Source organism: Diadema antillarum, unplaced genomic scaffold (genome assembly GCF_040938485.1).
Source record: "Diadema antillarum isolate AM-2024a unplaced genomic scaffold, OU_Dant_1.0 seq00000717_RagTag, whole genome shotgun sequence".
Lineage (NCBI taxonomy): Eukaryota > Metazoa > Echinodermata > Echinoidea > Diadematoida > Diadematidae > Diadema > Diadema antillarum.
This window is the reverse complement of record NW_027271621.1, coordinates 1,045,343-1,060,222: the sequence shown is the minus strand read 5'-3', so window position 1 is coordinate 1,060,222 and position 14,880 is coordinate 1,045,343. Positions and strand designations below refer to the sequence as shown.

General features: G+C 38.5%; 1 protein-coding gene across 1 annotated transcript in view; it reads right to left on the bottom strand.

The window, feature by feature from the left end:
- LOC139737974 (phosphatidate cytidylyltransferase, mitochondrial-like) overlaps window positions 1–13,522 on the bottom strand; it is a 30,818-nt gene extending 17,296 nt beyond the window's left edge. Inside the window, exons 1-5 of the mRNA XM_071648641.1 lie at window positions 13,321–13,522; window positions 11,161–11,343; window positions 9,997–10,089; window positions 860–1,010; window positions 63–208 (exon numbers count right to left, since the gene is read on the bottom strand). Coding sequence (XP_071504742.1) covers window positions 63–208; window positions 860–1,010; window positions 9,997–10,089; window positions 11,161–11,343; window positions 13,321–13,455 — 708 coding nt within the window. The 5' untranslated portion in view covers window positions 13,456–13,522. The remainder of the gene's footprint in view (window positions 1–62; window positions 209–859; window positions 1,011–9,996; window positions 10,090–11,160; window positions 11,344–13,320) is intronic.
- Window positions 13,523–14,880: the final 1,358 nt, after the last annotated feature.

Sequence of the window (14,880 nt, the reverse complement as noted above, 5' to 3'; positions counted from 1 at the left end):
CTTGTGGACAGGTTTGACAGTATTTTACACAATCAGAATCAATCAGGGATGGCCCAACTTACCTCGACTGTTCTACTCTTTTTGTGCCAGTGGATGTGTTCTGTGGTATCCAGCATGCTGTAGTAAAACTTCCTAAACTCACTGAGATTTGGCTTCACGATGTTTGAGACCTTGTTCTTGTTCTCACCTATGATCATCCTGAAATCCCCTAGATGAATATCAGTAAACATACAAAATTAAAATGAATCAACATTAAAACACACACATGCTTTGATTAACTGTTTTGATTGGCGAACACTTCAACCCAGTGCCTATGGTGGGTTTGCATATACAGTAGTAGTCTGTTGGGTTTATGAACTCTTATAGAGTGTTCAAACATTGGTTATGTGCACTTGAGTATTTTTTTTGGTGCTCGTATCCACCGAAATGTCATTTAACAGAACAGAACAGATGACAGAAAACTCACACAAAGTGTACCTATATTCACTACATCATAGGTATGCATCTAATAAAAGTAATGAAAAAAAAAGATTAACAAACAAACAAACAAAAAACATATATATATATGGAATCATTCCGACTCAGACAGGAAAAGAAAGAAATCACTCAAGTTTTATGAAGAGATCTGCAAAGAATGTTTTGTTGATGAAATTGATGTCCAATGAAAGGCTGACTCCATCTTCACATGCTATTAAAGAGCAATGAAAAGTTACACCACAGCAAGTCAATCAAAGGGAGCAAGACATTTCTGTATGGACAGTGTGATTTCTGCAATAGAATTAACATGCTGTTTCATCAACAAAAGCAACAAAGAATACACATTATGCAATTTCGAACACATTTTGGCATCAGACCTCACCTGAATAGGAGAGTCCCGCGATCATTGTGAAGAGTTCTTCCTCCGAGAATCTCTCGGGCAGCAGCAGGAGACTGGTGTACAGTGCACTCTGTTGGTTTCGGCGCATGGCATTGTAGAGGGCGCTGTTCTGCACTCTCTTGATCACATGGACCTATGTAGCAAAATAATCAAAACCACCATGAGATTACTGCAAAACAAGAAATTTTTGGAGGCATCAAACTTTCACAAATTTGGTAAGCAGCCAAGATTTGTGTAAAGTAAAATGTATGGGAAAGTTTTTCTACACAACGCATTGAATGCCAGTGGCAAGTCACAAAAGTTTCATGCCGTGAAAAAGTCCATTGGTTCCATGTCGCAAAGTTTCATGTCACAAATCTTTCTGGTTTTACAGTACACTCTGTACATTATATCATTTGCTCTGTTTACAAGACATGAGGATTCATTTACATTTGCTCTACTACCATGCAACACATTCTTTCAACATTTCATACAACTACATGTAGCACCCTCAAAGGGTCACGTGCACCGAGGTAATATCATCGACACTGAATAAAGCAGGACGAGAGACCATGTGATGTTACTTCAGTCAGTGACACGATGTGAATGAATTTATTATCATATTGTGTTATAAACCCCCATAAGCTCTTCAATGATCTGACATAATCACAGTTTAAACATTTATCAATGCATCCACTTCACAGTGCACTTTCTTTCTCCTACTACAAATCTGTTAACATTGATGATTCTATACAACACTTTCTTTCTCATATTCTGATCACCTTCTTGTATGAAAGAAATGTTAAATCATCTTAACTTAAACACAAATAAAACACAAAACAATAATATATGATTCTCCTTATTCAGCAGCCAACAGTCTCTGATAAATTCCATTGTTTCTCTCTCCAATTTGCATGATCATCCATAGGCTGCTTCCAAACAATAACTGAAATAAATAATAGTTGTTACCCCAGAACATAACTAATTCATTATTTCAATTTACCGAATATCATTGTTTGCTTTAATTTAATTCTCTACTTAGGTAATATGTTTCCTTGTCATCCCACTGCTAAACAATCTTTGAGGAAAACACAAATAGATAAACATATAATTCAGGATTCATTCTGCGATCTGCCAAACGTGTATACTCTCAATATGTAATTGTCAGGAGAGAAATTTATGTTTGATTTTGCCAGTGAAGTAAAATCGAACTTGTTCGAATTTGTAAAGATTTAGGGCTTTAAAATTGTCCTAGAAAGCCACTAGGTCAAACTGCAAGAGACTGACTGTCTGGAAATTTACATTAAATGAGACAAAGTAAAAGTTAGAGAATAAACTGGCATAGTAACAGCGTGTCTAGATCAGTTAAATTTAGACAGGGCAGTCACATGAAATGAGACAAAGCAAAAGTTAAAGAAATAGCATGGCAACAGCATGCCCGGTTTGTAGTATTATGTATTAATTCAGACTATAGAAATTGAGTGAATACATGTAGAGGTGTTATGTAATAGCTCCCATCCAGGTGGGGGCTAGGAATGTTCTCTAGCTCAGTCGAGACTCAGCTATGTCAGTGTCATTAGGATGTTGGTTGTAATTTATTGTGCACAAGTTCATGAGTAAAGATGTTATGTAATAGCAGTCTAGACGATGGCTAGACATATTGTGTAGAGTTTCAATAGGGCTATATTTAAGCATGATGATTGGATGATTTCTTTAGTGTAGGAAAGGCATGAAAAGGCAAGTGTATGGGAGTGTAAGGGACTTTAGTGTGAACATCTATGGATAGGGAAGCTAATAAAAAGCTGAGTAATGTAGAGGATCGGGGAGAAACACTTTAATCAGACATCCAGCATAGATCTCCGTTTAGGCAGCAGTCGTTCTTCTGGGGGTTTTCCACGTCGGTGAGATGCGAGCTCCAACTGCTGATATAAACTGAACTTGGACAGTTATGATCCGAACTTTGGTACGGAGCTCAATCTCCATTTGCCTGCTCGTCGCCGCTTGAGCTCGGGCATCGCGGGTCAAGGCAGGAGTCTGCGTGGTTGCAGGGACTAGTGAAGGCCGAGGAGCTGAAAGGACCGCCGATAGGGTAGCGTCTAGCTGAGTGGCCAAGTCAAGGGGTGCTTCCGAGAGACAAGCCAAGCGACTGTGCCGAGGTCGACGACGAGGGTATCCGGCATCGATGACGACTGAGCCAAGCTGAGGGGATCACCAGTTCAGGTCATCCAAGATAACCTAAGTTATGTATTTGTGATTTGTTTCACACTATCTTTTATGCTCAATGTATTGTTATGAACGAGAAAGCTACAAAGACTTGAAAGATTAAACTCGAACATAACTGTATACGAACAGTTTGAATTTCCATTATTTCGGTGTCAGAGTAGCAGAGAGAGAGAAAAAAAAAGTCACTCACGTGACAGTAATCCATTGAGTCAAGCACTATTAGGGCCCACACCTGTAAATAAAATGGAATGCCCCAGACCCCTTCACAAATTCGTACCAAAGATACCAAAATAAATAAAGAAAAAATTTAACTAAAAATCATTAATGCAGTTGTTGCACCAACACTAGGGTCCAATATGTCAAACACACGTTGAACAATTCTCTTTACGCAAACAAGGATATATAATACACACGGACGCTCCAAATGCTATTATATACACTGTTTATTTCACCGATGATCGTGGATCGCTATCCACCCAGTGCACCACTGGTCCATGGTGTGTAAACGTAACAAGATGTAGTAATCGATGTGCTAAAACAATGTGTTAAACGAATGTGGGTCGATGTGTGTGTGGTTTAATTGCAAATCACAACAATAGTTTAAATGTAAGTCTTACTGAATATATGCAAATGTCACAGAACAATTATCAATTTATGACACAACATCCAGGCACTACATAATTATGTTAAGTAAAAAGCAAAGTTTTTCCATAAATTTGGATATATACATTTTGGACACATTATTAAAATGTCATTAACACACAATTTAAAGCACAAAACTTTATCTATTCTAACTAGTTCTTCACCAAACTTGAAGTAACAAACTTCTTAGTCAAATATGCCTTGATTATTAAACATTCAACTACAGGTGTACTCTTCAGTAGCCTAATTATATATTGTTCTGAAAAAAGATCCTGAAACACATGATTTTAAAGCAATATGTGCTATACTCATGATTCTCATATTGATATTTGATATTTTATTATCTCTGTCCACCCCCTTCAGGGGTATGAGAATGCAACACATGTTCAAAAGTATAATACAAGGGCTATATAGTTACAATACACAGAATATAATACTGTAATAAAAACTGGCAAGTACAAATAAAATACTGTAGGCTATAAACTACTGAACGTACAAAATGATGGCTACAGATCTACAGTAGGATATCACGTGGTTTGGTTTGTCTACCACTACGAGTAACTACGCTTTTAAAATACATGTTATATACAGGATCAGGACTAAGCCTGTTTGCCTTTAGAATCAAATCAAAATGCTGGATTATAATTTTTATGAAATGCACAAGATTCTTCAAATGCTTAAAACTGAATCTGTTAGATATACTTTCCATATTATGCAATATACTGGGGTTGCTTTTGGGCAATTGACTACCTACATGTTTCTGCCTTTCTTCCATAAAAAAAGGGCAAACAAAAATGTAGTGAAATTCATCCCCTTTAACTTTTAAGTCACAACATGGGCATTCAATATCACTGTCCTCTACATTTGTTTTAAACCTCCCATTATTGATTGGTAAACGATGTGATCTACACCTGAAACGACATAGCAAAATTGCATCCCGTCTGCAAAGTGTTAACAAATAATTTTCGAACAATATATCTGTCCTGAAAATTCAATAATTAATACAAACACTATTAGACCATATTTTTGACATAATATCCTGCTTAGCAATATCAGTTAATAACTGATATTTTAATCTAAGCTTGAGAACGTTAATGATCCAGGTATCACTGAGCCCTTCTCCTTGTCGCTGCCACACATGTCCTAGACCATCTTTCTCATTACGGGTCTGAATATATCATTCACAATTGAGAAAAAAAAAGGAACTTTTAAACAAATCAGTGTATTAACACAAAGGAGGAAAAATGTTGTAAACTCACCAACTATTATGAGACCCGTTTGACACACAATACAGTGAAACCCCATTATAACGAAGTCCGTGGGACCAGCGAACAGTGAAACCCCGTTATAACGAGGCCCGTGGGACCGGCGATATTACCTCGTTATAACTGGTACCTCGTTATAACCGTACGCATCAAAAACAAAGAAAAACATAAGCATGATTTCATATACCCACCAATCAAACTTAAGAACATCCTTTGCGTTGTTATATCACACAATTATGGACCATTATTATTGAGAGAATAAAGGGAAATTATTTGTGAATTGATACAAAAAAAGGCGGGAAAAAGTAAGGGTTGAAATGCGTTAATTTATTTTTCATGCGAAAATCTCTTCGCATAATAGTTGCACATTATATTTTTGAAAAGAAAGCCTATACTCGGCAGGATCATATTCATGATTCTTTCTACACCTATCTCTTCCTCTCGATTAAACCAATTTGAAAGAATTATATTTTTTGCATTTGTGAAATACAGTGTAAAATGACCATGAACAAAATCAGATTGTATAAAATGCGCTTGTTAATTTTTTCTAAACACCAGCGTAAATAGAGTAACATATAATATGCGTTGTTTACCGTAACTTGCGAGGTATTTTATGCTGTTGTTGTCAGCGGGAATGCGATGATTTCTGTAATCAATGTACAATATGATCGTTGCGCTCCGAAGGGATTCAAAATGTGTTCTTTATTTTCTTCCGAAAATCTCTTCGCGTTTTGTACATCCGTTCTTTAAAAAAAAATGCGACAGGGTTCAATTTGGAAAGTTGTGATCCTTTTTACGCAAATCTGTACCTCATGAACTATTTTGAGAGAAAGAAAAATCTTCACTGTGAAATCCAGTGTTAAATAATAATGAACAAACCCAGATCTATTCAAACTATTAAATGCGTTTTTTTTTTTCTGAACACCGACTTAATTACGTAGATAAACATGAGTTATTCAACTACTTTACGCTACCAACGGTACTGTCACCCGTCGGGATTGCGATGATTTCATCAATTATTTCGGCTTTAATCATACAGACTCATATTTACTAGCCAGCAAAACAACTGGAAGTCGGAACTAAAAATGGAAAGGATAATGATGAGTTGCACACGCATTCCAATTTTTCATTTTGGCCACGAGTGTCGCTACATGAAAAGTTTTGAATGTGATTTTTTTTTTTTCCATTGCGGTGTGGTCTCACCTACTATCATGCACGCGTATCTTTCGATAAAGAAAATCGAATGATTTCAGTAAATAACTTAGTAGGAACATCGGAAGATATTTCTGTGTCTTATCGCGTGGTTTAGAAGAAAACATAGAAGGAACAGTATACTTTCCAAAATGGGAAAGAGACATGGATAGCGTGAATTCGGTTTTCAATGTTTCGTTTGTTGTGTGTTTGAAAGCGGCAAGTCAAGAAATGTTTTTCGTTGCGGTGTGGTGTGAGCTACTATCATGCACACGTATCTTTGGATAAAGAAAATCGCACGATTTTATCATATAACTTAGCAGGAACATCGAAAGATATTCCTGTGTCTTATCGCGTGGTTTAGAAGAAAACATGGAAGGAACGGTAAATGTACTTTTCAAAACGGGAAAGAGACATGGATAGCATGAATTCAGTTTTCATTGTTTTGTTTGTCGCATGTTTGAAATCGGCAAGTCAAGAAATGGAACCTCGTTATATCGGATCAAATTGCTTATGTTTTTCTTTATCATGGTGCACCGAAATTGTCCTTGTTATAACTGAACTCGTTATAACTGCTTCGTTCTGCCATAGGTTTACATGCAAAGGAAAACGGGACAGACACGATCACCTCGTTATAAGCGGTTCCTCGTTATAACCGGACTCGTTATAATGGGGTTTCACTGTATTTTGAAATAGGACACTGAGGCACTCTCTTTTCTTGATTAGCTTGCAGTCAATGTTCTTCCATGCCTTGTGGTCACAATGAGCCACATAGCAGTTCCACATATATTTTGGGGGAAATGCGCACTTCTGCTCCTGCCCAGTGCAGGGGTCGAAACATGATCTTTGCCTGGCTGGTCAGTGGAAGGTCATGTAACCCTGAGCACATTGCTCTGTACAGTGTGGCGCAGTTGCACTCTGTGTGCAAACCAGTTGTATGTCTGGGACATTTTACTTAAAATTTATTCCATAATCAAACATACTGTTCTGCCGCTACAGCAGTTTTGCATAAAACTGAATAGCTGCAGATATTGAGTATGAATTCCTCTGCAAACTGCATTTTGGTTTGAAGATGACAGCTTTTCTCACGGAATTTGAAGGGAATACATTTCATTGGGCACATGTACGGAAAATATATGATTTTTTGAGTGAAAAGAACTTGTAGTCTGGCTTTGCAGACCCTCAGACAGAGTTTGAGCCGAAGAACCTGCCTTGGAAATTTGATGGATGACAGGGTATAGCACACTTATCCAGGATAGTGAAGATGAAACACCTCATTGCTCCCAGCTATTTTACAGAATTTTTTGAAATGTGAATTTTAACACATGTCTCTATGGGGAATTATTTACCTGTGTGAGCCCATTACACTAGACTCTATTCCAATACAATGACAAGAGAAAATCCGAATATTCCTCATTTCCCACTAGGGAGAAAAAATATCTCGTTCCAGCCCAAGTGAGGAGAGGGGTTTCTCTCTTTTCCACTACTTAAACTATTTAAGAATTATTTACTTCAACCCAAGTGAGGAGAGGAGTTTCTCATTCCTCCGCTGATAAAAACCACATCACTCCTGCCCAAGTGAGGAGAGGAGTTTTCCCATCTTTCCACTGACAAAAACTACAAGGGAGATATATTCTTCTCCAGCCCAAGTGAGGAGAGGAGATCCTACTTGCCCTAAGACATTGTTTATGCATGGACCCTAGTGTTAGGGTCCATGGTTTATGCAGGGAGGTGGGCCCTGGTTTATAGGGCTTTTTACACTTGTAAATTTTTGCTTAGCCCCGGACCAACGGTGGGGCTAAGGGGGGGCCTTAGCCCCACCGTTGGTACGGGACTATCCTTAGCCCACTTTCTGTTTACACTCGTTTTTGCCAAAGTGGGCTAGCCCCACCGATAGTATGGTACTATCTGGCCCTGCAAAATAGCAGGGGTTAGCACCGCAATTGCGGTGCCAAGCAAGTGAGTGTAAACAGAACGAAAAAATAATCCTGGGCTAAGCGACGGAGACGAAGTCCGACCCTCACTGACCAATCAGAAACAAGGTAATCAAGTGCTGCCGGTGCGTGCGTGTACGTGTACAGTACACAGCGTAATTATGAATATTCATGTGGTTTGGAAAGTCCGGGGCTAAGAAATACGAGTGTAAAAAGGTCAGTTTTCTCCTTAGCCCCGGACAAGAGATAGTACGGGACTAATTGGCGAGTGTAAAAAGCTGAAAAAATTGGTACGGGACTAACGATAGTCCTGGGTCAGAGAAAGTCCGGGGTTAAGAAACACAAGTGTAAAAAGCCCTTATGTGTCCCTCTACCAATGCAGGGAGGTGAGAGGAAACTTCTTATCTCTCTGAACTAGCAGCCAAGAAACCACACTGCCTCCCTGATGGAGCTGTTAGTCTTTGATTCAGCCTCTATTGTATCACAAGCTATTTCTACTGTGCCATAAATATTCTTCTTTATTCTTCACAATTCCATAACTTCTTTACATCTTGCAGTCTTAATTCTCCATAATATACATGTTTCTTACTTCAGCCCATTTAGCAAAGGCTCGGTCCCTGTGACTAAAATGAACCATAACCCTATATTCAGGTCTGAATCTTCCAAACTAGTCTTATCTTCCAGCTATGCTGCCTAGACTGTTCCTCAAACCACAACTGTCCATGGCTCCAGCCCCCATTGGTAGAGGAGAAGAGTCCCAGTTCACATCTAACTTTCTACTATGTGAGACATAGTGCTCTACACTGACTCTTAGACAGCATAGCAACCACTCCATCTCTGTTCACACAGGGAGCACTAGGAGAGAGCGTGTTCACACATGAGAATGAATAATATAAGGGGTCCTGTTAGCAACCTAAAAGTAATCCCCTACTGTTGCATACTCGGACATACTTGCTCTACACATACATGTATAATCTACTTTCACCCTACATATCCCGCATGATTTAGGGATCCCATTATACATTCATCTTTACTATAATCAATAATCATACTAATAATCACACCATCTCCATTATAATTATCATGATCCCGTTTAGGCCACTGTCCGAGTTACTATAACTTCCATCTTGCTTACATGTGACAGCAAATATCCAAATCGAACGCATTTCTCAACAGGCGTTGCTGAATGTGTGCAGCACCAACAACACTCAATCATACATAATATCTCACAAGTATCTTATCAAACCCAGTCGATTGTAACAATTAATAGCATATAATGAATTGTTTGTTCTTACCCGAATAAAGCAGGAGGAAAGACCATGTGATGTTACTTCAGTCAGTGACACGATGTGAATGACATCATGGCCACTAACCACTATCTCTTATCTCTACCCTGTTCCAGCAGGGAGGTGGGAAGGTTCCAGGGTTAAACCATCTTTATTCCAGGGGGTTCTTTCTGGAAAAAGTCCCTCCTCTGTATACTTTTGTTTGCACTTTTCTACTGTCATGTTGGCTTGCCCGCATATATACATTGTACCTTGCTTTGCTATGTCAAGACTTAATGTATTCATATAGAATTTTGTATCATTTCACAAGAAGGAGTTTAAAATTTACCAACATGCAACAGTAAAAAAAAAAAGTAGGCCCTACTAGACTTCAGTATAAGCTATTATTTTTGCTAATTATGAGGTAACACACATTTTCACCAGATGTTATTTTCACGACTGGACAGTGAAGCTATCATAATTGCATTGCTACCATAGCATATGGCAACATTTTCGAGTATTGTAACATTCGCGATCCCATAGTGATTCGCGAAATTCAATTAAACCCTTGCGAAAATAACAGCTTACATGGTAATAGAAAATTTAGAGATGAAACTTACTGGTTTATGTAATCTGCCACTGAGGTACAAATTGTTCCAGTGAATGAGTTCTTGGACTAACGTGCTGGTCTTCACCACTCCATACTTGATGAGCTAAAAATATTGGAAAGGGGGAAAGAAAAGAAGACTAACATGAGCCAATAAATCACATTTATATCTGAATTCTTCTTTTTCTTCTTCTTCTGCTTAAGTCTGTCTCCTTCAATTAGCAGAAGATTCTTGCAGACAGTGTGTGTTCACCATAATTTGCATTCCAGTGTTATTTACATTTACAGTTTATTTACATGTACACTTGTATTTACAAGCACATATAGTAAATATGAAGAACAAAGACTAGCCACTGTTGTCAACCATCAGTCTATTATGGAATGCTGGAATTGCCTGAAGTATGGGCCTTTAGACATCTTAAATGCAGTCAGCAATAATGCAATTCAAGTGGAGGGGTGACTCTTTAACTTTTTTCAAACCTTGCAAGAAGCACCATTTGAGCCTCATATTACTACATGTTGTCACTTGTATATTCCTCGTTTCTACAGAGTACTTATTACATCCTGAAAGATTTTACTGCAGTTTTTCTAGTTTTTTGTTTTGTTTTGTTTTGTTTTTTTCCTTACCTTTTGCTGTTTGTTCGTGCGGCAAGCACCACATGGAAAGAAAATCTTTAGGCCCTCTCATTACAATGCCCAGTGCAATTGCCACCACAGAGTCAGTTGCTAACACTTCATCACTCAGGAAGCTACAACATAACTCTTTTCTTCTCTTTTTTTTTGTAACACTTGCCCTGATCAGGCAAGCATAATTTCTGTTTCAAAACACTTGTCCAACATAAATTTTACTTGCCTGAAAAGAAATTCCAAAAATGCAAGAAAATTATACGGAAAATCACTTGTAAGTCAAGTAAGGGCTTGACAAAACACAATCATTTGAAATTCACAGGACATGCTGATTCACACACTTAAACAAAATGGGGATTCTCTAACAGAAGATGATTATGATTCAAGATAATTCACAGCTCATACTTTACACTTTATACTAATGGTTTGATCGAGTGATGGTACTGCAGTGAATTGGGGCTTCTTCTCTTTTCACACAATTGTGAAAGTAAAGAGAAGCTATAAAATGATTTTTAATATTGAGATTTATGGCTGTGATATGGTCCCTCACTCTCTGTTCACATTTCACCAACGTGTTGAAGTAGACCCCAGCTCCTAAGCGGTCCTGGACATTAGCCACCGTCCGGGGCCCTAAGATTCCGAGGGCAGAATAGTGGTGACGATTGGACTGGAGGTTTTTCCTGTGCCACTCCTTGGGATCATCCACCACAAAGATGAAATCCAGCATGTTATTCTTGGCAGGATAAACAAACAAATACACCATCAACACAAAATCATACAATTATGTATGAATATACACGTGTATGTGACCTGCTACAACAAAAGGATCCTAAAGTCGCTGACGGCTGAGCTGAGAAAATCGAGTTTGAAGTCGCAGCATCGAAAATTGGTCAAAACAAACAGATTTCTGTTTTGGGCATGATTTTGTAGTCTAATGTTTTGTCTATCATCTGCCGAAATTTCAAAGCTAAATGATCAAAGAAAAGGCAAAAAATCAGAGTTTTTCTGGGCCATGATTTTCCGACTTTCAACGTAAGAAAAACATGTCCGAAGATTTGGATTTAGCGCCGCAGCTAAACTCCGCCCCTAGCAACGAGGGAGTGATCTTATTGGTCAGTGCGTGGCATCCTGATTACTGATTGGTCGTGCGTAGACCGCTGGCGCTAAGCTTGAATGAACATCGTGGAGGTCGCTAGGAACATGCCTTCTATAGTCAAGCAGTGAAAACTAATAGCGTCGGAAGGAAAACTTTGAAGGCTTTTTTCTCGAAACTCTGTTGCCTCAACCACTTGACATGCTGCGCTAATAAAATCATCGATATCTCTGCAACCGAGTTTTTTTATTAGTTGTGCTATATATGAAATTAAAGTAGAAGGTTAAGAGAATAATGTCCTGCCATTTTCAGAAAAATGTCCTCCCCCGACTTTCGGATCCTTTTGTTGTAGCGGGTCACATATTAAGAAAGGTTGATTCTTAACACACAAAAAAAGATGATTATGATTCAAGATAATTCACAGCTTATACTTTGCCATAAGGCATTCAACTCTCACAAATATAAAGATATGAATTTATGTTGTTATCTACATTCAAAGCTAAACATGCTTTCATAGATGCAGTGATCATTGCATTATTTCACAACTGCTTCAGCCCAGTCCAGCTTATTGGATGAGCTGCTACGAAAGTGCTGGTGGCACAGTCATGGGATTACTTCTTCAAATCCGTTCAAGGTTCTCTAAATTATCTTCTCTACATTATTCTTTCTTCTCATAATCATTATATTTGACCATCATTCCAGGGATAAATGACACCTCCTTATTATATGGCACAAAAGCCCAAGTTCTTCATTCCAGTATATACAGTAGCTTCACACAGTTAACCCCACTGCACTGTAACCTGTACGTATGTGTTGGGTCGCCAGCGCGGTTTCTACTCGTCAATGAGCTGCAATAACAAGGGCATTGCATCAAGCATCAATGAACTTTGTATGCCAGTTTAATAGCAGTACAAATGTACTATACTACACCAGTAAACTGTGTTGACGCATGATAACAAAAACATTGATAGGATCAGTGTATTCCTGCAAAGGTAATTGAACAATCATTTTGTTACTCACACAATTACACTACAATAAATTGAAAAGATAAATTTACTAACTTCAGCTCCGCTAATTCAGCTTTATTTGTATCACTATCACTCAGTATCACCTGAAATTGTAATTGTCCTCGATTTTACAAGCTTACAAAGTCTTGAATTACTGGTATCTGTTTTGTCACTTAAACAAATCACAAAAATCTAAATGTAACTTGGTGTCAATGTTTTGTTGTAATTTTTATTTTTATTGCCCTTTTTGTGGGGAGAGGCTACATAATGTAAATTTACTAATATCGACTTACATTTTACAAAGCATTCTAGGAATACTTAGTAGGCTACGTAGTACTAGGATTTCTACATAAATTTACAACTACAAACTAGCTTCTTAGACTGGTTACGGATGGAGTAATATCATCAGAAACTACTCAAAGTCAAACTTGTTTGTGTTTGTTGTTGTTTTCTGTTTGTTTGTTTGTCGTTGTTGTTTTTTGCAACAAGTCAAGTGCAGTGATGTCGATGCCATGCTGTGATATCATGAAAACATGGGCGACGATACAGAAGATTTTATGGTGATCTTTACTCAAGTAACGCTTTCATCATCCTATTAAATGATTCCTACCTCGCTAGCATTTCCGAGTTGTTTGAAAGCCCCTGATCCGTAGGCGAAAGCTAACGAAATTTCACCGGGAAAGTTCCCCAGGATGCGATTGTACAGAAACCGATTGATGCGAGCGGCCGCAGCAGCAGAAGACATGGTATCAAAATTCGTTCCTTTCTGAGCTGGAATAGGACGACAGGTAAGGCGAAGTAATTCTCGTCACCTCCACACTTTTTCACACGAACTTGCACATTAACAAGAAGAACCGTCAGTCATATAATTCTCAAACTCCCGTTTTATTGGTATTTTTGTTCCTGATGCCAGTCTCTGACTCTTCTCTGCCATTTGACCGAAAGATCGGTCTGTATCTGTCCGTCGGGGAATGTTCCGCGGAGACTGCGTCTGGCCGGCTTCACGGATCCCTACGGAGGACAGCGTTAATGGCAAAATATAAAAGAGTCCTCTGGACAGACGGATCTTTCTGTCTACTCTGCCATGTGCCAGCCATCTCAGTAGGTCCAGTTTACCTTTGGGAGGAGTGATTTTAAAAATGTTCAAGATATCACATTTGAAGCATATGTGTAGATCTGTTGTATCACAAAACATACTACCATATAAAATTTTTGCAATAAAGCCTAAAATATAAGGTGATGTCAGTATTTTTCCCCATAAACCATAACTGTAGACGGTTTAGTGTGGAAGCATTCTTATTATAACTATTGTTCACATTTTGTGTATTTAACAATACTAACATCGATTATACGGATTGAAATTTTTACAGTGGTTGTTTCTATCCCTAACTCACATTTTAGAACTATTTAAAATCACTAATGCTGTGTTTTTGTTTCATCTGCAAATGGTAAATTATGCCTTTTTAAGCTAGCTAGCTTCTCGTACTTACTTGCTCACACGCTCGCGCTCCGCCCGCGGCCGCTCCGCGCTCACCGTTCCACAACGTGTGTGTAAACACACATGCTTGCATGCGCATACAAATAGATTTCGTCTGCTACACACGAGAGCTAAGTACAAATACATGCTGCCGCCGCCTGGTACCCACGCATTACCATTTGCGTTAGTGTGGACATGGACTGTGATGTGGAACCGTTCTAAATAAAAGAAGTGCAAAACCTTCAAAAGAACCTAGGCTGAGGTAAGTTATACTTAGAATACGACAAAGAATACCCCAACCCAACCCCTAACTAATGAACGTAGCTACCCTAGGACTCGGGATAAACCGTGGCTTTTACTTAGCCAATGCAATGCAACTCAGTCTCAGCTGAGACTCGAGAGCTGATCCTATGAAATTTCATAGATTCTAGTCCATGAGACCATACTCTTGTCTATAACGTTTGACGTTAACATGCTAGATCTAAATTTACATCATCATAACGTCATCTCAGTGTCACACTACAGTCTACACAATAGCTTTGAAAGGGGGGGGGGGGATACATTCATGTGATTAAGACAGAGAATTCTTAAGGGAAGACGTAAGACCCAACTTAAAGGACAAGTTCACCTTCATGAACATAAGGATTGAGAGAATGTAGCAATATTAGTAGAACACATCATTGAAAGTTTGAG